This window comes from Podarcis cretensis, assembly GCF_951804945.1.
Source record: "Podarcis cretensis genome assembly, chromosome: 2".
NCBI lineage: Eukaryota > Metazoa > Chordata > Lepidosauria > Squamata > Lacertidae > Podarcis > Podarcis cretensis.
In genome coordinates, this window is record NC_137171.1 from 88,194,145 (window position 1) to 88,220,093 (window position 25,949).

Genomic DNA, 25,949 nt, shown 5'->3' on the forward strand with positions numbered 1-25,949 from the left:
AAAGGGGGGGGGGGAGCCGCCTTCCGCACGTCCCGAACGAGCCGCGCAACGAGCTTCCGCTCGCTTTACTCCGCCCGCCTGATCCCCTAGGCGAGAAGCGTCAGTAGCCGGGCGGGGAGGGAAAGGAAAGGTGTGGGAGGGCGGCGCGCCTCCCTTCGACGCCCTCTCCCGCTGTCTCTCTCTCTCTCTCTCCCCCCCCCCCCCGCCCCGCGCCGCCTTAGTCTGGCCCTGCCCCGCGCCGAGGTTTCCCTTTGCCCTGAGGGACCGCGCTGTGCTGCTCTCGCTTCGCGCCGGAGAGGCAGAGCCGGCGGCCGGAGGAGCTGGGCGTCGGGAGGCGCCCGCAGCGACGCCGCCAGCCACAGCGGTAGCTGCGCGAAGCCCGGGCCATGAGGAGCCGCCGTGACTCTCTGGCGACTCCGCGCGACTCCCTCGCCGCCGCGGCCCCGGGGGATGCCCTCTAGGCGCCAGGATGAGGCAGAGCAGGGGGCAGCGGATGGTCCTGGCCACTTGCCTGGGCTCTCTGCTCCTCGTCGTCTTCTACTTCCAGAGCAGCTCCAACCCAGGTGAGTTAAACATTCACCCCGCAGGCAAAGGTCCTCGAGCCGGCCCCGCTCGCCCGCCCGCCCGCCCTCCGCCGATGCGCCTCGTCGCTTCCCTTCTCAAGGCGCCTTTTCTTCTCCCCTCTCTCTCGATCAAGTTGGGGCTTTGCTGGGTGTTTGGGCTTCCCAGCAAACTTCGGCAGCTGCTCCTCTTTTAAGGTGACTTTCTACAAGTCATCTTGGCAGCAGCAAACCCAAGAGTGCAAACCTGGCAGCGCCGCTGTACGGGGTCTACTCGGAAGTAAGTCTCGGTGAAGGCAATGGGGCTTACTCCCGAGCATATGTGGAAGTAGGATAGCAGCCGTGCTTATTTTGTTTAACTTTTGAGACCACTTTCTCGACCGCTTCTCCAAGCGGTTGACAGAAGGAAACCCAACTCCGGAATGAAGTTATTAACATTTAAAATCCATTTCCATCCAAGGTGCTCGCACCAGCATGCCATGAAATAAAAGAAAAATAACCCAGCTAGCTTGAAAACAAAATCCAAGTTGTAATTTAATATTAATTGGCTTCCAAAGGCCATGATAAACAATTAACATTTTAAGGGCTTTATTTAGGCTAAATGTGTAGGGTTGTCTCCTAACACAGCTTCCTTTCTGGAAATTGTTGTCCTATAGTTGTCTGAGAGAAGCAAGCTGCCCATTAAAAAGAGAGATGACTGAATGTAATGTCAGGTGTTTTTTTTATTAACGAGTCTGTCAATCAGCTGCTGGTTTGTTTTTAAAACAATACTCTTAAAGGTAGGTTTAAAACAGCCTCAGGTCAATAAAAAATGGTGCAATTCAGACTTTATTCCTATGCATGCCTAGTTGGGTGTTAAGTCCCATTGAACTCAATGAAAAAACATAGGATTGGCTTTACACAGTAGCTTTGAAAAATAGAGTAGCTGAACAATGCCCCAAACATTTCCAGTAACTTTAGTACATTTAAGCCCATTGATTTTAGTGGAAAATACTTAAGTGTGGGATTCACTTTCATCCTGAGTCAATGGTCAACAGGAAGTCAATACCCGGAGAAGTCCTTTTTATGGTGTGAAGATAGAAAAGAAACTTCCTTACACTGAGTCAGTCAATTGGTCTATCTAGTTCAGTATTGTCTACACTGACTGGCAGCAGCTCTCAAGGGTTTCAGACAGGAATTTCCCTGAGCCCTACCTGGAGATGCTGAGGATTGAATCTGTGACCTTCTGCTTACAAGGTAAATGCTCTACCCCTGAGCCACAGCCTTTCCTCAAGTGGTTTCTAGGTAGGCCTTCCTGGGCAGTGAGTTTGAGAGTGTAGAGGTTGCTGTGGGGAAAGTCTTCATTCCAGGTCCTACTTCCCTGGATAAACAGAGGGTCACAGAGGAATGCAAATGTGCTGACTCCTCTTAATTTAAGTAGGCCTTCAACATATTTATTTAAGCAAGCCGCAATGTTTTTTGTTGGAACATACTTCCAAGTACAGTGGTACCTCAGGTTACATATGCTTCAGGTTACAGACTCCACTAACCCAGAAATAGTGCTTCAGGTTAAGAACTTTGCTTCAGGATGAGAACAGAAATCGTGCTACAGCGGCGGCGCAGCAGCAGCAGCAGGCCCCATTAGCTAAAGTGGTGCTTCAGGTTAAGAACAGACCTCCGGAACGAATTAAGTACTTAACCCGAGATACCACTGTAAATTTATGAGGATCATAGCCATGGAGGATCAGAGTCCTAAGTCCATATTTCACTGAAAAAATATGAATACGAAGCAACTCTAGATCTGTGAGATTAGCCGTGCCTTCTGTTTGTGGAAACATTCAGTCAGATATGTGCTGAATTTTCTGAACCGCAGAATGGGTGCATCTTAATGCCAGGTACGTAAAAAAACTTAAGTAAGCAAATACCAACTTGCTGGAAAATCCTTCTTAAGTGGAATCAAAGAAATAGCCCAGGGCAACTCACTCTGAGATATTACATATTTTCTAGCTAAGATCATGTTCTTCATCAATGCACATTTTTGCAGTGGGTTGTGACACACAAACTATGCTTACTGCAAACAAAACTGCGTTTTGAAGCTGGTCTTGGCATAGGTACCAGTGTGATGCAGTGCATCTGTAGCAGAGATGGAACTGACTGTGTGTTTCCTCAGGTATCCCACAGAATTCAGTGGTGCTTACTCACAGGTAGCAGGTAAAGGATATCAGAGTGGCTTTGTGCCTGCTGCTTTTGAGCTTCTATCCTAGCAGTATGTTGCTCCTCATCAAAAAGAGTAGTATGTACTGTATAGCTATTTTAGCCAACTTGCTTCCCTTTATTACTGAACTACTTCTGGTGGTGGGGATCAGCACACAGTAACAAAATGGTGCAAGTGAGAAAGCACACATATATATTCAAGTTGAATGGTTCTAAAATAGAGGTAGTTTCTGAACTCTGTGCATATATACATCAGTGGGCTAAAACATGTTTTTATAGAACGGTTACCAGACATCCCCATTTCCCGGGGACAGTCCCTGGATTTACAAATCAGTCCCCTGACAAAATCCATCCATTTAGTAGGGAGTTGAAAAGTGCCCCTGGATTCACTGGAAAAAAATCTGGTAACCTTATTTTATAGTGACCTGATAATGCTATATCTAGCAGATTATTAGCCATAGCATCAGCCACCTCTGGGCAGTGTGGATAGATTGAATCCTGAAGCTTCCAGCAGGGCTAAAGGGAGAGAAAATGCATGGGAAGTCCTTTCAATGTGGAGAACGGTAGCCATTCCTTTCCCCACTGAGAATGAATCTTCTCAATCCCACAACAGCTCATTGGCCGTTGACTGCAATCCATCCTATTGGATGAGGTTTTACCCCTTCAGGAACATGCACACAGCACACTTCTGAAGCTGGGAGTCTGCACACAGAAATGTATTTCACACATGTTTGCCCTTAGCTGCATCTGACTTCAGCAGAACAATTTGGAACCAGTGTAAATTCACACCTTGTATTTATATTCTGAGGCCTGGGACAGAAGTCGTCCTTGAGATGGGTGCAGTCCAGGTAACTTTAAGCACACATTCAGAAGCACTAGCCTACTCTACTCTGTCTGTTACATTGCTTTCAATGAGGCTTAAGCACAGCGTAGGGGTAAGTCCCATTGACTTCAGTGGAGCTTGTTCCCAGATAGGTGTGTATATGATTGCAGCCCTATTTTTTAAAGGAGGGTTAAAGGCTATATGACTAGAAGCAGGCATTTCAGTGAATTAGGGTTTAACTTCTTTGACTCCTGCTATATTTAATGAGCTATTTCAAGATGTTCTCTGGCTGTTTTATGAAGGCAGCAATTTCTCTTGTGTAATGAAAGCATAGATCTTTTCTTTTCTGGAAAGTCACGGCCCAAGAATTCAGATGATGGATGATGAGGCTGTCTGCAGCGAATAAACTGACAGAGGGCCCACTCAAATTAAAAACTGAGTCAAATTCTGTGGCCAGTTAATTGATTGATTATTCTCCAAATTAATGTTTTCAGCTGAACAGCCAAACAATGCGAAGCCAAGAAGAGGTATAATTTTCTTGCATGTTTCCTGCACCTTTACTAGAAAGTATGTTGCTTATTATTTTCAGAGAAACATGCATGCATAATGCTTATGATTCAACAATATGCCAGGGTCCCGCAGGGCACTCTCAGCCAACATTAAGTTGACCTAAATGTTCACAGATTTGTTTTTTACCATGATGGATTGAAAGGTGGCATTTCCATTTTATTGTGTTTGTTGAAAATATAGAAATTAGCTGGATGAGTATCCTAGAATTTGAATAGGTCACTCTGTGCTTTAAACTTACTATTGAAGCATCATATAAGGCCTATTGGATAAGGGCTACAGTTTTGAGAAAACTGTACTGGGATATCTGTTGAGATAGGACAGCTGCCCACTCTCTGTACTTTACAAAAACAAAAGCCATGTGTATTTCAACAAACTTCCTCAGCTGGCTGAATGCATGTTTGCCAAGGGCGTAGCTACCTGGTGTTGTTTTTTAAATTTATTTGTTTGCATTTATCTTTAACAGTTACTTAAGAAGTTTGTGGAAGGTGATAAATAATGTTGTTGAAGGAAAGCGAGCTCCAATTCATAACACGGTTTGTTTTTTAATGAAAAGATAAAGAATTCTGCAAGCCACTTCCCAGTAGGTTTAAAGATAAACAGAAGTACCCATTTGAGGGAAGGGAAAGCTACTGTGATGAAATAAAATGGTGCAGTTGAGGTGCAGAGTGTATGGAGGAAGGTGAATGAATAGTAGGGGTGAGTGATATATCAATATATTATCCCAAACTGGTTTGAAGTCCATATTGTGATACTGGTTTTATAATTTTTGACCCAGCAATATATCGTGAATCATGATGTGTGTCTGTGTATGCTATGCAAAAATCACAATGCGGGGAAAAACTATGAAGCCAGCCAATGCTTCTCTTGAGTGCTGCAGCCTCTATTAACTCTGCCAGCTCAGCTGTCCCCTGTCTCATGCAGAGGGCAGCGAATCACAAGAGCAGGTGCCGGCAAAATTCACGATGCAGGAAAAACCGTGAAGCCTCTACATAGCTTCATCCTTATTTGAGACATCATGATATATTGCTATATCACAATGTTGAAAACCAGATATCACTCAGCCGTAATGGATAGTGGTGAATGACTAAGTTGGTTCATGTTTGCTTCTGAGTCTTTTGGAGGACAGAAGACGTGTCCCGATCCCAGACACAGGTCTAGATCAGCTGTGTTATATTAGTGCCATCAAGGCCCTTGCTTGCTCCAAAACCAGGCTGCAGGAATGTGACTACACTGGGGGAACTACACTTTGGATCCTGACAGTGTGGCAGTGTAGGCCAACTGATCTGTATAAGAGCTTTCTGGGAGAGGCATCTTGCCAGCTAGGCTAACCTTCACCTGCTCCTGATTTTCATGTTCATGTCTTGCAGAACTTTCGTGTGCATTTCTAACCTGAAACTGAGCCTTGCAGCATTTCTGGGGAGGCAGACTCTGGAGCCCCCTAAGCTTTCCTCCTATGTATGTTCTCTTGCCTCTGGCCTTGCTTTCTCTGATCCATGCTGTTGTTGTTGTACCTTACTAGTTATCTGAAATGTTCACACATTTTGAAAGTCGGTGGTTTGCCATTTGACATATTTTCAGTTAAAATATCAGGAAGTCTTCACCTGGGGGAAAAAAAGTTTGGTGCTTTTATTTCAGCTAGTTTTTAAAACGACACACTCTTTGTCATTTCAGATAGCAGAAGTGGCTTACTTTCGAGCTGAGGAAATTCTTGTCTGCTTTTGGTTTCTTTAATACCACAAAAGGGGGTGGGGGTGGGGGTGGGAATTAAAGAACAAAGTGAACCTGTCACACATTTCCTGTCAAGCTTCTTGCTTTCACTTCCTTTTAAAGTTGTCTCATTTGTTTTAAAAAATATTGTTAAGTTTATTTGGGTAAACCTGATTTGGATAGAAAGGCTGAATGTAGAATTTCCCATTAAGCGTGAACATAATTCATGGGGCATTGCTATTTGGGACAGGGGGTGGGGCAGCAGGCCTGCAACTATTTAGGTTTTTAGTAGGCCAGTAACTATTATTTACAAGCTTTAAAAAAACTCACTCAGCCGTGTGCAGCATAGAATTGTCCACTGAGTAAGCCAAGTGTGTGTGTGTGTGTGTGTGTGTGTGTGTGTGACGTTTACTATATATTACTGTATATTAAGAACCTAAGAAGAGCTTGCTGGATCAGACCAGTAGCCCATCCAGGCCAGCATCCTGTTATTATAGTGGCACACTTTCCTGCTATTTCTAGAAGCTGATATTCAAAAGCGCACTGCTTGTGGCAGTGAAGGTAGAACATAGCCATCATGGCTAGCAGCCATTGGTAGCCTCTACCTTCACGGAATTGTCTAAGCCCCTGTTAAGGCCATGCATGTTGGTGGCTGCCATTATCTCCTGTGGAAGCAAATTTCATAATTTAACAGTGTGAAGTACTTTATTTTGTCTGTCCTGAATCTACCAATGCTCAGCTTCATTAGGTGTCCCCCACCAGTCCTAGTGTCATGAGAGAGCGAGAAAAACTATTCTGTATCCATTTTCCCAATGCCATGCATACACTTTTTGTGCTTCTATCATGTCACACTGTACTCACCTCTCTTCTAAATTAAAATGCCCCAAATGCTGTAACTTTTCCTCATGGGGGAGTTGCCCCATTCCCTTGATCAGTTAATAAAAGGTAAAAAAAGGTAAAAGACCCCTGACAGTTAAGTCCAGTCGCAGACAACTCTGGGATTGTGGCGCTCATCTCGCTTTACAGGCCGAGGGTGTTTGTCCACAGACAGTTTTTCTGGGTCATGTGGCCAGCATGACTAAGCCGTTTCTGGTGCAACGGAACACCGAAACCAGAGCAGTGCACGGAAACACCGTTTACCTTCCCACTGGAGCTGTACCTATTTATCTACTTGTACTTTTTTTGGCGTGCAGGAGCTGGGACTGTCAGCGGGAGCGCACCCTGTCACGGGGATTTTAACTGCAGACCTTCTGAATGGCAAGCCCAAGAGGCTCAGTGGTTTAGACCACAGCGCCATCCGCATCCCTTTGATCAGTTAATAAACAATACACCAATTCCAAGTTGTAGACAAACCATTAGCCACCAGCCAGGGCTATTAATGTGTAGAGAAGAAGCTAAGTAGCAATTTCTGTGCATTGGACAGATGCAGCTTTTCTGGGAATGTTGCAGGAAACTGCTCCACCCACTGATCTGTTTAGGGCTCTGCCCTGCCTTGATGCAGATAGCTTTAAGCCCAGAATCTCCTGACTAGCAACCTGACTCTTTGATCTGAAGAGTGCGCAATCCTATGGAGTGAGTCTGCTAATGAAATTCTGCAGTCCTGGTTTTTGTTATTTTGCAGTGGGGCAACAATTGAGGCATGTGAGGGTCACAACCAAGAGGTAGGGAAGCCCTTCTGGTGTGAGATGCTCAGAGGAAACAGTGCACTTGAGTCTCCTCTCTCTCTGAGCTCAATCCCAGCTGTGCCTGTTTTAAAATGCAAAACGTGAAAACTGAACTGAGAGGCAGGGCTCTCTCCCTCTCTTTATCAGTTAATTATGTCTACAGCAGTTTTTCCACACAGTTTCACCCTTCTGATAATTTGTAGGAAGGATGTGGCGCTCTCCTGCAGTATCACTACAGAGGCTGAAAGCATCAGTGAGGTGCCATTGAGTGATTGGGGGCAGTTTACACTGTTGCCTTTCAATTCTGATACAAAATGGATAAGATTAAAAAGTGGTTAAAATGTTTGCAAAGCTAGATAAATTCAATAGGCTGCAGAACGATATCCCACCAGCCCCAGAGGTTGGGCACCAATTCTAAATGTGTCATTTGTGCATCTGTCTCATGGTGTGCATGGCTGATAATGCTAGCAGATGTTGAGAGTGCAGATTCCTGTCAGTTGCAGCAAGTGTGACCACTGTAGTCCAGCAGCCTCCAGAGGTCAGCCCCTGAACTTCTTCAAAATCAGGATATAGGATTCTGTTGCACATGGGCTACTTAGGTCATGAGTGCATGGATTTCAAGCTTGCAAGATCTACTTTGTTTTTGTTTGCTAGTTTTGTTAGAGAGGCATACCCGCTGGAGCAAGTTCACAGTGGGAGAATAGTAGTTTGGGAAAGAAACCAGATACAAAATGGTGGCTCATGGGGTGGAGCCAGTTACCTATAACAGCACATGAACCAGACATGGGGATAAACTAAATATAAAATTCTAATCACACAACTTGAGCCCTTTTTCTGTTGCTGTTCATAAACGATTGGACGTCAGCAACACTTTCTGATCTACTGCAATTCATCCAGCATTCTGCCTGCAGGTGCCAATGTACCTTGTGCCCAAACCTGGCTTAAGGGCTTTGCCAGTCAAACCCATTCACCCTAGTCACTTGCTCTTCACCTAGAACAACTGTGTGGAGAAGGAGGGAGCAAGACCATGCCACATTGGCTCTGGCCCTGATTCTGCAGGTGTTTCTGTACCTCTGGACATCTGTGTATCTGCTCAGCTGACCTCTGTTTTCCTCAAGAATATGATTGGAAGTACAGCCCCATGGTGAAAGAATGACCTCTGTCAAAATTCATTGTTGTTTGCACTCAGCTGTGCATTTTTATTATCATGCCCATCTTTTAAATATGTAATTTCCTATTAAGATAAGGAGTAAGAGGCTAAACAAAGAGAGGTTATTGTGGGATAATTACTTATCCACCAGTAGCAACTAACCCTTTGTTACAGTGTGAGGGGTTTTTTATACACACACACACACACACACACACACACACACACACACACACATGTTAAAGTTTTCATTGATCAAGGCCATTGCAAGAGTGTAGAAAATATTCTATGTAAATTAGCCATATTAGTTCTCTGCTTATGATATCCTCAACTTCTGATTGTTGAGAGTCAAATGAGCAGTCTAACTTCTTATGACATGTGCATGTGCAAACACACACACACACACAGAGAGAGAGAGAGAGAGAGAGAGAGAGAGATATGAGGGGGTGGGGAGCTTCCCAGGAAGCCATTGCACTGACTGTCACATACCTGATTCTGAGATGCAATGGTGGGCAAAGGCTTAGTTAACCCTTCTCCAGCAGCTGCACACATTCCAATGTTTCTTGCTGGAAGGTAAGCCCACCACTAACCTTTCCTCCTGCAGATGTTCTATACAAATATTCAAACTAACAAGATCTCCTTGCAGAAATGCAACCCACATATTAATTTTGCTTATTATTCTGGTCTTAGTTTCTGCATGGCAGGGAATTCTCAGTGGGTCGCTCCCCACAAGTTATAAAACTGCCTCCCATATGAGTTTTGGTTGTTTTCATTTAGGTACCAGGTGAAAAGTTTTTTTCCTGTTTACTTAGGTCTTTGGAATGTAACCCACCTTTTTGCCAATGCTGCTGTTTTGTATACGGGCACATTTGGACGACCTGTTTGTTGAGCATTTATCCTGACTTGTTTGCAGGGAGATTAGATGAAGTTGACTGTTTAATAAGCGTTAATTCCGATTTGCTTTGCATGGAGGTTAGATGACGGTGAGTCAAAGCAAGTGCCATCCCACATGTTCCGCTGTCTTTTCCTTTCACTTCCCCTATTGCAAGAAGTCTGATCTTTGGGGGAAGTGGGTTTCTTGGACAAGACCTCTAAATCAACTAGAATTGGGCGAGCCAAGTTTGCCATTAAGAGATTATAGATTGTGATAGTCTTTAATGTTGCTGTCAATGTTGTTGTTTTTTGTTTTGAAAAAAATATTCTTGTGTTACATACAGTGGCAAAACTGCATGCTCTGGCACCGGGGGTGGAGAGCAGGTGGGGGTGTGGCTGGCATGCATTCCGTGGTGGCATGGCGTGCATCCTGGGGGCGTGGCACGTCGCCCACCGGGGCGGGGTGTGCATCCCGGGGGTGTGACATGCTGCCTGCGGGGGTGTGGCGTGTGTCCTGGAGGCATGGCATGTGTCTTGGGGCGTGGCGTGCTGCCCACGGGGGTGTGGCACCCGGTGCGGTGGGGTGTGTGCACAGTGCGTGTCTGGGGGGGCAGCCACAGTGGTACCCCCCCCAATGGTGCTGGGGGCGGTGTGCTCCCTCCACCCTCCGTTCCTCCACCAGTGGTTATATAGCTTTCTGCTCTGTGCTCTCATTGGGAGGAAGGATGGGGTAGAAACACAAGGAGAGAATGAAGGAATGAATGATTGCAGGCAGCTGGGAGGTCTTGGGTCTTTGGGCAACTGGCAGATATATAAGCATATCTGGTTCAACAACAGTGATGGAACAGATTTCTCTTTGCCTGTGACTAGTAGGCAGAAGTGCAAAACTCTAAGAGGCCCTCTTTTTCTTTACTTATTCAAACTCAATTGTTTCAGCTGCAGACCTTTTGTCAGCTTAGCTTCCCATATGCGTGTAATGTGAGAAGCTGTTGCTAGAGAGAGGGGGAAGAGAGAAGGGCTGTGCTGAATGAAGGTCCTCGTGTCAGCAGAAACTGCAACGCTGGATAACACATGTTGGAATTTCATTTCTGCAGAGACCACAGCTTCCTTCAGCATTGAACAATAGGGGTGCAGTAGAGGCTTAGCGATCGATCCCATTCCTGTATGCATGTGGCCTGGACCATGACTACTTTGCTTGCAGCATGAGGAAAGGGCCATAGCTTAGTGCATGGGTAGGCAAACTAAGGCCCAGGGGCCAGATCTGGCCCAATCGCCTTCTAAATCTGGCCCGCAGATGGTCAGGGAATCAGTGTGTTTTTACATGAGTAGAATGTGTCCTTTTATTTAAAATGCATCTCTGGGTTATTTGTGGGGCATAGGAATTTGTTTATTTTTTTTTTCAAAATATAGTCCAGCCCCTCACAAGGTCTGATGGACAGTGGACTGGCCCCCTGCTGAAAAAGTTTGCTGACCCCTGGCTTAGTGGCAGAGCACATCCGTTGCATGTGCAAGATCCCAGATTCAGTCATTCACAAGGGCATTCTCCTGCCCACCCCCCAAATTACCTTCCATGTCTGTAGAAGGGGTTATGAATAAGAAATGCAGGTAGGGATCCAAATTTTTTTTTTAAAAAAAAAAATTAAAATCCCATGTGTATCTTTCTTTTTTTAATCATTAGTTTTTGCTTGATTCCGAATTTTCAGCTCTGGCAGATTAGAACAGCTTGATGCTGGTGCTTCCTGTCCAGTCTACAGCACCTCCCTTTCCCACCTCCAAGTTCCAAACGTGCCCATACATAGCCTGCAATCCAAAGAACTTCTCTCTTCCATTTTTTGCTTCCAGTGTTTCCTTAGGTACAACTTGTGCAACGGGTTTCTTTAGATGTCCTCTCCCAGCAGTGACAGAACTTTTCTCCCTTTATTCATCTCAGCTGGTTGCTTCCCATTGGTTCTTGTCTTTGGTTTCTGAAAGAGAGAGAGTAGCTGAGGGGAAAAGTTCTGCTAAAGCCTCTGCTCACGTTGGGGAGGAGAGGATTACATCTTTCTTAGTGTCTTGGCTTAACTGGGGTGAAGCTGGTCAGTGGACAGAGCTAAAAGTGCTGGCCTTCCAACTTTTGCTCAGTCCCAAACATGGCCCCTTGTATTTTATTACATTTTTTAAAAAATTGTTGCTGATCAGCAGCCTTTATTGGAAATGACTTTGTATTTGGAGCTGTTATAGCTGGAGGATTGCTTGGCATGGACGTCCTAGCTGTCTGTCGGCCTTTCTATTTTAGCATTGCAAATATTGAAGCAAGCAAGCGGGTTTGTTTTTCCATGTGCATTTCTCTCTCCACATGTTCTGTTTGCAGTGGCAGCTAGAACTGTGCTGTCTTGTTGCAGTGTTTGGGGTGGGATTGAAGCTTCTCTAAATCTCACATCCGTCCCTCTTGCAAGACTTCTTTACACCTCGCAAAGCCTGGAAAGCTGCTCAGCCAGCCGGACTTCGGAAAACACTTGGAGAGGTCCATGAATTAGCTTTGCACATTCACTAGACCCTTGTTTTGACTCTCTGGCCCATGCTATTTGACTCTGAAAAAAGGAGCAGTTGTAAGGAATCTACATTTTACCGCGATTGCACTTATACTCAGGGACTTCCTGACAGGAGCCAGTTTTAGGCACCTGCTAAAAACTCTCTCTCTCTCTCTCTCTCTCTCTCTCTCTCTGTGTGTGTGTGTGTGTGTGTTTAGGCAAGCCCTCAAAGACATGTAAAGCTGTAGTTTCATTTTATAATGTGTATTTTAAATTGCTGGTTTTACTTATATTTTGATTTTTTTAAAAAAAATTAAACTTGTTTCTGCTAATAATTTGAACGTATATTTTAAATTTTAGGTATACAGATTAAAGGTTTTTAATAACAAAGTAAAAGAATAAGATGCTCCTTAACTCCTGCAACAGCTGACCTACCCTAGCTAGATAAACAGGGCTGGCCCTTAGAATGGCCACTGGCTGACTACAAGATGGTGTGAGGTTGTAACATCTCTTCCCTCCCCTCCCTCCAAGATGCCACTGGATTCTTCTGTTTTGAGATTGCAGGGATCAGGTGATAAGCATCCTCTTGCAGTTGATTGTTCTAAGTCAAGTAGCTAATGTGCTACCCTGCAGATGTTGTTGGCTTTCAACTCCCATCATCCTTGACCATTAACCCTTCTGGTAAGGGCTGATGGAAGCTGTAGTTCAATGGCATCTGGAGGGTGTCACAGTGGCCACCCCTGTTCTAAGGCAAAGATGGAGACCCTGTGGCTCTCCAGGTGTTGTTGGGCAACTTCAAGGCCCCTCCTGCTCTCTCTTCTTAGGGTTATTTAACTCAGTTTGGACTGAACAGCCATTCAAGAAAGAGCATATCTCCAAACAAAGGACTCTCCTCTGCATAGTAGGGCACATGGCCACCCTGTCTGCATCCTGAAGCTCAAGGAGAATATTCTACATTTCCCCAGCTGAGTACCCCCCCTTCTGTTATTTTCCCTTATTTAATTTTTAATTATTGGTATTATTCACAGAAACCTACAAAGAGCATAAATAAAATTCTGTTCTAGAGACTAGCAAGCACAGCAAACAGCAATGCAGTTTGTTAGCAATCCCTCTCATACTCCTTCTCCAAACAATTCAAATTCCCGGGATTCCCTGTGCGGAAGAAGGAACCATGACACTACTTAGTCATTTTAACAAGCAGTCTCATCTCCGCTTCAAATGCAGCAAAGTCTTTGTGATTCACTCAACCCAAAGGGAATGAAGATACGCTGGGAAGATGTGGAAAAGATAGGCCTCTATCTTCATTCTCCCATAATCTGGTTGCTGTACCGTGGGCTGGAATTTATCAGTTCCAGATGTGGAACTGGCAGCCTCTCTAGAAACAAGCCAACCAGGCTTGCTCAGCCCTCTGAGGAACGCCAGGCTGTGAGCAATACATCATCAGGGGAAATGTGTTTCTCCCACTTGTGCGTGTGACCTTGGGAGTTCCTTGAATTAATTTGGTGATGTATGAAAGCAGTAACATGAATGAATTGTGCAGTTGTTAGAGGAGAGGCAGGTGGGTCACATTTTACTCTGGAGGAATAAAAGGATTGAATGCCTGCATTTGAGGCTGGGATAAGAGAGTAAACGAACATGGAACAGAATTTGAATTATTGTGGAAAGCTCTCAGATCCAAGATAGTCCAAGACTAGATCCTCTGGACAGAGGCCAGCTTTTTGTGCTGAGTCTGTGGAAAAACAGCTTGCTGCACAATTGCATGTGGGTCTCTGGCATTGCCTTTGTGGAAAACCTGCTCTGTTGTATCCAGACCAAAGTTTGTTGCTTTCTCTCCATACCTCCACCTTGCCTCCACTGGCAGCCTTGGTATTTTTGGCACCAACACATCCAAAAGCCATGTCACAAAGGAAGCATACTTACTTAAGCATTTGTGGGTTGAGCACGCTGTGCCGCTCTCTTCCATATGCTGCTGATTCCATCCATGGCCAAGCAGCTCTTCAGGGATTTAATGCAGAAGACCAGTTTTTGGAGATCACCCTGTAGCTTGGTAAGCAGGAGGGACTCTTTCAATATCACAGATGTTGATACAACCATTAAAACCCCCCCAGAGATGCTGGTTCAATGCACCAAGTCCTCTGTCAAGTGCTGGATGAGGAAAGCAAAACATAAACAATAATGAAGTCCTTCTGCATCCACATCTGGTGATAGGGCACCTTGCTGCTCTGGGGACAAAGGTGGACTTTGTCTTGATTTGGTTGAGTGGATTCCAGGTGGTGTGCTCTTGCATCTTCTGTTCTGGAATTCTGGCAGGCTTTTGTGACAGGTCTCTGGATTTTTCAGTTCAAGATTTATAGCAGGTTTAAACCTTCAACTCTGATATATCTCCCCTTACTTTCAGGCCATTTGGCTAGAACGATATGTTTGTATCCCATAATGAGAAACAGTGAAAGTGGTTTGCAGGCGCACTGGCAAAAGTGCTGACTTGGCTCTGTACACGTCTTTGGGACTTCCTTTTGGAGGCCAGGTGTGCATGCATCCAGGTAACTAGTACTGATGGCTTGGAAACTGGAGTCTCCTTTAACCAACAGCAACATGTGCTTAGTTCTCAGTGAGGTAGTAAACCTGTTTTCAGGCTGAATCACTTCATACTGCAGGTGGGGACTTGTATGCATTTGAGTGCTCTCCATAAAGTAATAATAATAATATCCTGCATGTACTATTATTCAGTGATCTATGATTAGACTTAAGGCTATCTCATGTTGGTTCAAGCTCTATAGAGCCAGGAAATGGGAAGCTAAGGTCAATGCTTTAACAGACATGATCAATGATGTTGTGCAATGTCATAGGTTGTGCTTGCTTACAACTTGGCTCTCCATAAGCCAACACTTTCCCTTTGTCTTTTAAGTCCAAATCCAGGCATGGAGGGAGAAAACACCTCGCAATGACTTGTATTGCCTTATGAAATGTTTGAGTGTTGCTTGAGGGATCCTCCCGCGAGTTTGACCCATGCTGCTTTGTTGCTTATGTTAGTAGCCATCAGAATGGGTTAAAGAGTGGGAGATGGAGGACTCCCTGAATGCAGCAGGGGCAAGACTCTGGCTCAAACAGAAGTTGAATCAGCTAGTTAGACAAAATGGATGGGAAAACACCATAATTTGAGGGGCAAAGGAAGTCCCAAAGACATGCATATTCCCGATCTTGGCACTTTTGCCATCACTACTTCTGACTGACCTCAATGCCCATGAAGTCTAGAACCTTTACTTTTGAATGTGGGGATGCATTCCATAGTTTACTATCGTAACTCAGCCTTAGCTGCACTTAAGCTCATTAAGGGAGCCTGATTCTGTTGGGTCGTCACCAGTATATATGGAGCCAGCCACAGCAAGCCTTTATTCAAAGCTAGCAGAATTGGTGAAAAGGCATTTCACAGCTGCAGTTCTCCTCCCTCTCCTCCCTTTCCCCCCTCTATATTAAAACAGGGAAAGCTCCCCTACTGAGATGTCTACCTCCACTGAATTTCCAAGCCATTAGAAAATACATTCTGGCAGCTGGGTTTCCTCAGGTCACAGACACTTTTTGTAGTGAATAATACCAGCTGATTTTAATGTCATTGTTCCTTAACCCAATTGAATCGGATTAAGGTAAGGAAACTGTCTGGCTTAATTAGGATTTACCACAGGTCAAGTTCAGAGCAAGTGATCAAAGCCCAACTAATCCTGATATATACACATTTTTTTCACTCTTCACAGTGACAATCATCGCCAGTCATTTTATGCTTCCAACCCTTAATTCCATCTTTCAGGTATCCTTTTCCAGCAAAACCACACTACAGGAGTGCAAATGGAAGCCAAGTTTTCCTTAGTATTGATAATAGGATGTTCCAGAATCCATATTTGGACAATGTCAGTATTAGGCCAACCAAGGGTCTTTGCATGTTGCTGGTGCCATTTAAGGGTCAAATCATAGAGCTAGATGGAAGAGGGTCTTGTAGACTATCTAGTCCAACACCCAACTTCAAACAGAATATCCCCAGAGCTGGAGCAGTCCCAGCAGGTGGCTGCCTAACCTCTACTGCAGTGTTTCCCAACCTTGGGCCTCCAGCTGTTTTTGGACTACAATTCCCATCATCCCTTGCCACTGGTCTTGCTAGTCAGGGATGGTGGGAGTTGTAGTTCAAAAACAGCTGGAGGCCCAAGGTTGGGAAACACTGCTCTACTGAACTACTACCCCAATCAGCACTGACCATTAGCCAAGATTGTGTGGGGCTGATGGGAGTTGGAGTCCAATGGCATCTGGACGGCCACAGGTTCCCCAGCTGTGCTCTACTAGTAGGTCTCTGGTAAGGATTAGCCCATCAACCACCAGCCAGCAATAGCTCAGTTAAGCTTTTGGTTTTGCATTCTGCCTAGAACTGCAAAATAAAATAGGTCCAGTCCAGAGCAGGTCACAATATATGGCATATGTTGGCCTGCCATGGTTGGAACAGGATGCAAAACAGTGACAACAGTATTCAGTGGAAAAGCCAGGCGTCCCACCCCCAAACAAATTCTCTTGACTGAAAAGAGACTGTCTGATCTGAGGCATGCAAACCAATCACAGTGAACTCTTATTTTTGCCCTTTTCCTGTGTGTTTGTTTTCCTGAACTCTGAAATAGTTCTGAAATTAGATATTGCAAATGTTCAAAACTTCAAAGAATCTCTCGGGTGTGCTGTGATCAAGTTGGTGTATAAATGAATAGCTATGAACACTGCATAATTTCTGGGCAGAAAGCTCACCCATTTTGTGTGCTTGCACACCAAAACTTTAAAAATACAGGATGGATTTATCATTTAATTACTGCAAAGCTTTTTGTGATATGGTTTACATTTTCAAGTCCGGGCTCAAATTTTCTGTTTTCCATGGTTGCTCCAGCTTCTTTCTATAAAAGATAAGATGATGTGTTCTGTCAGACCAGCCTTCCTGAGACAAGCGATGGCAGTTTACCTGCTCAGGGTCCCACTCAATCTCTGAGGGGTCTTTTATTCTCCCAGCCAACATTAAGCACCCCATATTCGTGATCAGTTTTGATACAGCTGGGAGAACATTTAAGTGACTCCCACTTAGGAGTGTGGCATAATTGTGTGGATCCCACGAACAGGACTCCTAAAAGGGGCAAGGTGGCGATTTCATGGGAAAGAGATGCACACACCAGGTTTTGCTCACCTAGCTGGGCATTGAACTCTTTTCTCAGTTGCACAGAAAACCACTCATGGAATAATCAGCTGCCTGAAGTTGAGGGAACATCAGAAGATCATAGTAGAAGGGCTGGAGCAAAGAGAAGTGACACCACCACCACCATCGTCGTCGTCAATAAATAAATGCATGCTGTAACAAATCTAAATGTCATCAGTGAATCCAGATGTACAACAGGTTACTTTTATTCATTGGGTTTTCTAAGGTAAGGAGAAATCCGAATAATTTTTTTTTAAAAAGTATAGGCTATCAGGTTGATGACAACATTGTGTGGATGCTGCAAAAAAAAGAAGAAGAAGAAGAAGAAGAAGAAGTAGTGTGTGTATAAGCAGCTCAAATTGCACAATAAATGTCTGTCTGCGAACAGCCTGAATTTCTAACACAAATCCCCAAACAAATGCATTTATGATTCTCAAAATGTGGAGGATTTCCTTACTGGCATCTGGACACTGGAAAAAAAAGAAAAAGCTCAGGTGCAAAGTTGCTAATGGCCACAGGGTCTCACACTTTGCCCCCCCCCCAAAAAAAAAAATTCGATTTGAACCTTTGCCAGGTGCAGATACCACAAAGAGCAAAAAGTGGGCAGTGTTGAGTATTTTGCCAGGCACAAGCTAAGCTGGCACTCCAGGTATTTATAATTTTTTTCTGCAAAATTTTCATTTACCTTTTGCTTAGCAGGAAACAGACTCTCTATTTGAGGAAAGGGTGAAATGGCATATGCATTGATTACTGTCAAAAGTATAAAAGAAAAGCAATAAGTTCATTGCACATAATGAGAGTTTTATCTGATGACATGGGCTATTGCGTCTTGCCCAAAGCAAACAAATTTGGAAATGGCAGACTTGAAGTTTTTAGTTCCTTCTAAATGTTACTTTTAACACATCTGGAATTGGTTTAATTGCTTTTCTTCAATCACAAATATTTGCATATAGCTGTATGTTATTTTAAAATAGAATAAAATGTGAGTTTCAGAAAGTGGCCAAGACTGAAATTCAGAGGCAAGGAAATTAAAAGCTAAGGACAGTTATTTGATGCTCTAATGAGCTTCATCCAGACTGTTTCCTGTCCCTGAGAGCAGTGGAAAAGAAGAGTTTTCAACTTAGCAGTCACATAAAAAAAAAAAAAAAATGGAACCCAGCTCTTTGAGATGACTTAGCTGTGGTTGTTGGCATTTATTTTTCTTCTGTCTCGATGCCTGTTAAATTTGTTAACAGTGAATGCGTCTCCTGGTAGGAGCACATCATATAGCTGACCACAGTCTCCAAAAATTATACTGCCAGGAATAACTAACAGTACGTCAGAATTGGCCCTGGGACAGAAAACGTTTTTTTGCTTTATGAAAGGAGTTCTCTGGAGGGATCTATATGGAAAAAAAAAAATGAAATAGGAGTGCAGAATTCATTTTCAGGAACCCAGTCTCCTGCTTCTGGATCTTTCATACAAAAACCATATGGATTTTGAATTCTGACAGTGTTCTCCACCCCCGATTTAAATGGCTTTTTCTTAAATACATATATTATTCTTTGGAGTAGGGAGGGTGCCTATATTGACCATAGGCATTGCTCCACAGAGTAAAAGAAAAGAGAGAGATGTATGATTATTGTGCCCTACATCTCCATGAGACGTGGGTGGCGCTGTGGGTAAAACCTCAGTGCCTAGGACTTGCTGATCATATGGTTGGCGGTTCGAATCCCCGCAGTGGGGTGAGCTCCCGTCGTTCGGTCCCAGCTCCTGCCCTCCTAGCAGTTCGAAAGCACCCCTAAGTGCAAGTAGATAAATAGGTACCACTTTATAGCGGGAAGGTAAACGCGTTTCCGTGTGCGGCACTGGTGCTGGCTCGCCATTTTCAGCTTCGTCACGCTGGCCACGTGACCCGGATGTGTCTTCGGAAGGTGCCGGCTCCCGGCCTCTTGAGCGAGATGAGTGCGCAACCCTAGAGTCGGTCACAACTGGCCCGTATGGGCAGGGGTACCTTTTTACATCTCCATAGTTCACAAGAAGTTTCACAAAACTATGGAATTTACTCCCACCAGAGGTAGTAGTGATGGCCACCAATTTGGGTGGTTTAAAAGCGAATTTAGAAGGGGGAAAAGGAAGATAAGGCTATTTATCAATGGTTACTAGCCACAATGGCTTTGTTCCACCTCCATCAGAGGCTGCACTACATTGGCACCCACTGTGGTTATAATAATTTCCTTTAGGTGCTACTTCCCCACCCCTCTTTCTGCTCTCTTTCAACTGGACTTGCTGCTTTCTTTTTGCCCCCCCCCAAAGAAATAATTTTAAATGAATTGAGGGAAGAGAGTTCTAACTTTTTACTGCTGTTTGCTGGATGGCTGCATATGAACCAGTGACTCATCAAACCTTTCCAAGTATGTGTGTGTGTTGGCCAGAAACTTGCTTTCCATATCGGCAGGGGGTGAGGTGGGTGAGCAAGCAGCTCTCATTACTTTCTAGCAGTCCACATGCTCTCTCATGGAGGAGCCACAGCCTGTTTTATTTTGGGGTGTGGGGTGAAGAGAGGGAAAGGAAGGACCCATGCAAACTCTGCCTTTAATGGAGTGTGTATGGAACTGTTTCCCTCTGACAACAGTAAGTTGGAAATGTCTGTACAGGGAAAGGGGAATTTGCCATTCCATGCAAACTATATAGCCCATTGCCCCATGTGCCATGGTCACCTCCAGACTGTGCCACCATTTTCCAAGAGAGATTCAGTGACGTACTGACAGTCAGTTAGAGTATGTTAAAGTGTTCTGTCAATACAAATCTGCTTTGAGAAAAACGAAAACTTCTGAACTTCTTTTGTGGTAAGGAAAGTGACGAGGGGATGTGCTAAAAAATGTGGGACAGCAGTCAGTTGATGTGAAATCTTATAACCTCTGTGCAATCAAATTGGGACAAATGCTTGATAAAGAGCAAGCACAGTATAGCCTCCACACAAGCTTTGGGCTAGCAAATCAGGATTGAATGCTCAGCAGATGGGATGTCTGGAGGAACTCCCAGTTGCCCCCAAATGCAGTTTTGCTGTTTCTTCAGTTGAGGGAGTGCATGTGTGAAAGAGGGAGGAGGGAGAGAAAAAAAACCTGTTTACATGGATTATGAGAAAGACCTTATAAACACTAAATTTTATTGCATTTCAAAATTCCATGTTGTTTGTTCAGAAGACTTCCACAGCCCTTTTATCAGTCTGTCTGCGCTTTCAGTAGTGAATCCTGAATTGGAACTGAATTTTGTATTTACACAACAGAGGGTTTATCACATGCCAACAAAAACAACGAAACAAAAAATCCTCTTTCTACAGGCACAAAGGAATATTTCATTATATTTTGTTATCTTTTGTCTTCATACAGTTCATTGTGTGTGTGTGTGTAGAGGGAGGGATTGTGCTCTGTTTTGTCTTCCAAAAAATAGGCAGTTCTGTCTTCCTGCTGTACAGTGGTACCTCGGTTTAAGTACAGTGGTACCTCGCAAGACGAATGCCTCGTAAGACGAAAAACTGGCAAAACGAAAGAGTTTTTCGTTTTTTGAGTTGCTTCGCAAGACGGATTTCCCTATGGGCTTGCTTCGCAAGACAAAAACGTCTTGCAAGTTTGTTTCCTTTGTCTTGCAAGTTTGTTTCCTTTTTCTTAAAACCGTGCATTCACTTCGAGGAGCAACTCATAGCACGCGGTGTGGTAGCCTTTTTTGAGGTTTTTGAAGACTTTGGTGATTTTTGAAGCTTTTCCAAAGTCCATGCTTCGCAAGACGAAAAAATCGCAAGACGAAAAAACTCACGGAACGAATTAATTTCGTCTTGCAAGGCACCACTGTACTTAATTTGTTCCGGAGGTCCGTTCTTAACCAGAAACTGTTTTTATTTTTTAAAAGATATTTATTAAAATTTTCCAATTTAATACAAAAAGAAAAAACAACAGACAAAAAAGCAAAAATACACAATTAAAACAAACAAAACAAAACAAATATAGTTCCCATTTCTTATTTCCATTACCTTGTATCTCGGACCTCCTCTCACCTCCCCCTTTTGTATTCCAATTCAGATTCTTAATTCAGCAAATCCATATTATAACTTAATGTAACTTATTTTAGCTTATTGATCAACCTTTACATTACAGCTGGTAACCATTTAATTTCTGTCCAACATCATTCTAACATTCATTAATTTTGCAGTATTTCTGTAAATAGTCTTTAAATTTCCTCCAATCCTCATCCGCCGACTCTTCTCCCTGGTCTCGGATTCTGCCAGTCATTTTTGCCAGTCCCATGTAGTCGATCAGCTTCATCTGCCATTCCTCCAGAGTGGGTAAATCTTGTGTCTTCCAATATTTTGCGATGAGAATTCTTGCTGCAGTTGTTGCGTACATTAAAAAAGTTCTGTCCTTCTTTGGTACCAGAAACTGTTCTTAAACTGAAGCACCAGTTTAGCTAATGGGGCCTCCTGCTGCCGCACTGCCAGAGCACGATTTCTGTTCTCATCCTGAAGCAAAGTTCTTAACCTGAGGTATTATTTCTGGGTTAGCGGAGTCTGTAACCTGAAGCGTCTGTAACCCAAGGTGCCACTGTACTGAGTCTGTAGAGTTGGCACAAACCAATATGGACGGCTTGTGCCATGGACAGCCAAACTACAGAACTGTTTGGAACCTAGTATCCAGTGGGCTTGAGATTAATCTTTACAGTGGACAAAGGCATGATTGGGGGAGGCTGTTCGAATTAGGTGTAGGTGGCACTGCTTTGCAGTGGTCTGGTCTGACATGGATGGTTATTTACAGAGGGACCTCCTTCATGTGCCTCCTCTAGGAGAAGTCTGGAGCGTGTCCTTTTCTGACATGGCTTCCTGTTTGTGGAATGCTCTCTCCAGGGAAGCTTGCCTGGTGCCTTCATTGCATATTTTTAGGCGCCAGGTGAATACATTCCTCTTTTCCTAGGCTTTTGGCTAATACAACAATCAATGGCCTCTTAAACTGTAGGGGGTATTGATTTTGTTTGTTGCTATAGCATGTGTTTTTATGTTGTAAATCACCCTGTGATCCTTTGATGAAGGGTGGTATAGAAATTAGATTTTTTAAAAAAATAATGGTAGATAGGACCATTGGTCTGTTTAGCTCAACGCGGTCTCTACACAGACTGGCAGCAGTTCTGCAGAATCTCTTTCCTGGAACTCTACTACAAACCCTTTGCACCATTTCCCCCCTCATTTCACATCTGGCAGTGCCGTTGCTGAGAGCTGGAACCACCTAGAGTGTGCTAAAGCTGAAAAATGTAAATGCCAGGCTGAAAGGGAAGGGTGTGGAATGGCATTACCCACAAAGGGCATGATGCAGGATTCCATTCGCCTACCTTTTTTTATAGAGGGCTCAGCTGGAGCTGGGGAATTTTGCCCCTCTTCAAGCTAGCACCACACACAAAAGGATCCCGAGAGGTTTATTGTGCAGCTGATGCAAGACAGGCATTAGTTACAGGTACCCCAAATAAGCATTACTAAAATAAGAATGCCGTTTGTGGCTTTTGAGCTTGTCCACGATAAGTCTCCGGTGCACTCTTCAGTTTTTCCCAGCTCCTGTTAAAAGTCTGTCCTCATTTCACTTTCCTGTACAGCTTTAAATATCATATTCTGTTTCTTGATTGGGTTGTTTCCCATTTAAGATGGTACATTAGTTCGTTAAAATTAACATTATATTTACTCACTTAGAATCATTGGCTCATTCCTACCTTATATGAACTTCCAATAGAACTCTGGTTGTGGCAGTCACTTCACAGGTGGAGGGAGGGTGGGGGGCAGATGGAGGGTGGGAGGAACTTTCTAGAACTTCTGGTAAAAACCCTCCTTTATAGTGGGTAGATAGATAAGGGTTTGAGGGAAGGTAAGGGGAATTGATTTGAAAGCGCTGAGTGCATGGAAAACATACTTAAGGAAACATATTTGAGGGAGAAGAAAGAATAGAGGAGTGGAAGAGAGAAGGGAGTGATTCTTCCTAGGGTTTCTTTTTCTTCTGATGCTGAGGACAAACCGTGGAATGACTGATGGAGCTGCTCTACTTTGAATGCCAAGCTCAGCTTCACAAACATTGGCATTCCTCAAGGCCAAACATTAAATCTTGACAGAATGGCGAGACAGCCTCAGGTTGACGTGGAGGGGCAGCTGTTCCGACATTTTTATTTTTATTTTTATTTTTATTTATGCATGTATTTATTTGAGCATTTATTTCTCACCCTTCAGTGTAAATTCAGGTTTTGGGGCAGCTCACAGCATATAAACTTTCAATTTCATAACAATAGGACTCTCTCTCTCTCTCTCTCTCACTCACACACACACACACACACACACACGCAGAGAGAGAGAGAGAAATATACACGCAGTACCGGATTTAGGGCAATGTGGACAATTCCCCTGCACAGGGTACTGGGCTGAGGGGGCACGATGAAGAAGAAGAAGCTGTACCAAAAGGAATTATTGTGGAAATAATAAATGTTTAGGAGTGGGTGCCAAATTTAGTCATCGCTCAGGGCACCATATTAGCAAAGTCCATCCCTTATATATATGCAAATTTAGAAATGATTTCTATAATTCAAGTAGAAATACAACACATCTCATTATGGTGGGGCAGTCACCAGGGAACCTGTGTGCTTGCTCAGTCTGCTGACCAGGTGCTGCTAACAGTTGACAGGCAGCTTTGGAGCTCCTGCTCTCACTTTTTATGGTTCTTTAGCTTTAACCAGACTTGGACTGGACAGCCAATCAAACACAGAACTGTCACATGTAGTGTAGGTCACATGACTGCCCTGATCACAAACATGTCACAGCCTAGAGATTTCCCTGCCACAGTTCCTCATCTAGCTAGGGGACATTACTAGATCTTGGGTCTTTCCTTTCTTCTACCCCCTCATCGCCACTCCTACTTGCCCACTTTCATTTCTTCCCAAACTTCCCTGGCAGCAAGAAGGTCTGATTAGGCCCTATAACACTTCAGGAGCAGTATCCCAGATTCCCAGTTCTGTGGGAAATGGTTTCCTGGGGGCTTGAGCCACACAGTGCTATTTCCAGTCCCAATGAACATCAGCTTGGGGTGTGTGAGAGAGCTGGCTCCATGTCCATTTAGCCAGAAACCTGAAATCCCCAAATCTCCTGGGGATGTTTCAGGTGGTTGTGTTTTCTTTACCCTAGTTTTAAGACTCTGCTTTCCCCCTCAGTGACACTAGAAAATGTCATTCTGGCCTATTGCTCCTCTGCAACCCTTTGCCAGCTCCCCTCAAGAAACCTCTGGAGGCAGCTGTGCCAGACACAGGACTTTGCCAGTCAACAGCCTCCTGTTATGTTGCACAGGCAACATGTTATGTCTGTATGCGTGCTTGGTGGGTTGTCCAAGCCGCTCGGAACAGACTCCTGCCTGTTGTGTGCTGCTTTGTCAGACCACAAGCATGCAGGTCTCACTTGGCAAAGGAAACCACCTTAGTCAGGAGACAGAGATGCATCTAGAGGAAGGGAACCCTAGTGCTTAGGAATAAAGGTGCTATTCAAGGGCAATGTAGGTCAGGGCCTGGCTGGCACAGGAGTGGCTGGATTGCCTCCATTCAGAAAAAGATTTCTTGGAACAGCTTGGTTTGGGGAAGGGGGTCGAAGCATGGAGAACAGAACTGACCCAGTCATCAGTTTTACAGGGGTGCATCAATTGTAGATTTGGGAGTAAAAAGCTTGTCACATTGCATTCCACATCTGGGCAGTGTAGCACACAACCAAAGGCACGAAGAGCATGTTGGCCAAAGTTGGTGGACAGACTTCGCCTGTACAGACCCAGCTGGTCTTTAGGATCATTGGAGGAGGCCCTCCATGGTTAGTGGATTGCCACCTAGGGACAATACTGAAGTGGGCCTTTTCTGCATATATGTGACATCAGGCATGGGGGCCGTAGCTTGTGTAAAATCAGCCTTGTGGGCTAAATTCTAACCCTTGCTGGGTCTATTTAGGCCCTTGGCTGAAGTTCCCCACTACTGCTTTTAGGAAAGGGATAGGTAACTTGAGTGTGACAGTTTTACAGAATTGTTTCATGAATTTTGCGTGCACCCACCTTCATTTTCTGTCTAACAGCACAATCTAACCATGTCTACTCAGAAGTAAGTCCTGTTGAATTCAGTAGTAAACAACATTAGGACTGTAGCCTAAATTGCTTCCTTCCACCAAACAATATTTATTTTTGGAGAAGTTTTATCTTTAAATGAGAAAACCATGAAGTCAGTTTATGGCATAATATGTGGACTAAGGAATGGTGACAGTGAGAAAGTGTCGTGAAGGCTGGCTCCTCCTTCATTGCATCTCCTGAGAGAGCCTTTAAGACAAAGAGAGATGTTCAAGCTAATACTCTTTTTTTTTTTAAAGCTTTGTCTTTCTACTTCATTTCCCATACTCTCTGTGGCATGCATCACATAAGGCATGTTGGTCTAGTATAGCTCCTACAGAGGCAACCGTTGGGTGAGGGGAGGGCAAGGAGATGGGTCTGTTGACCAGAATATTGGTTTTCTGAGCTTCCTTTTATTGCGAGAAAAAAGATGATGTTTGGGAGCACCATAGTTCGGGGAAGCAACTCTTCAACCAATGTGACAAGAAAATGCCCCGTGTGGAAAAGAAGTCTAGATCTTAGGTCCTTCTCTGCTCTTTGTTAACAGTATTACATATGGCC

At 44.2% G+C, this 25,949-nt stretch overlaps 1 protein-coding gene across 1 annotated transcript in view; it reads left to right on the forward strand.

Annotated features, from left to right (window-relative positions):
• The first annotated feature begins 236 nt into the window (after positions 1–236).
• Positions 237–25,949, forward strand: part of CHST13 (carbohydrate sulfotransferase 13) — a 45,713-nt gene continuing 20,000 nt past the window's right edge. The window contains exon 1 of the mRNA XM_079964583.1: positions 237–563. Coding sequence (XP_079820709.1) covers positions 470–563 — 94 coding nt within the window. The 5' untranslated portion in view covers positions 237–469. The remainder of the gene's footprint in view (positions 564–25,949) is intronic.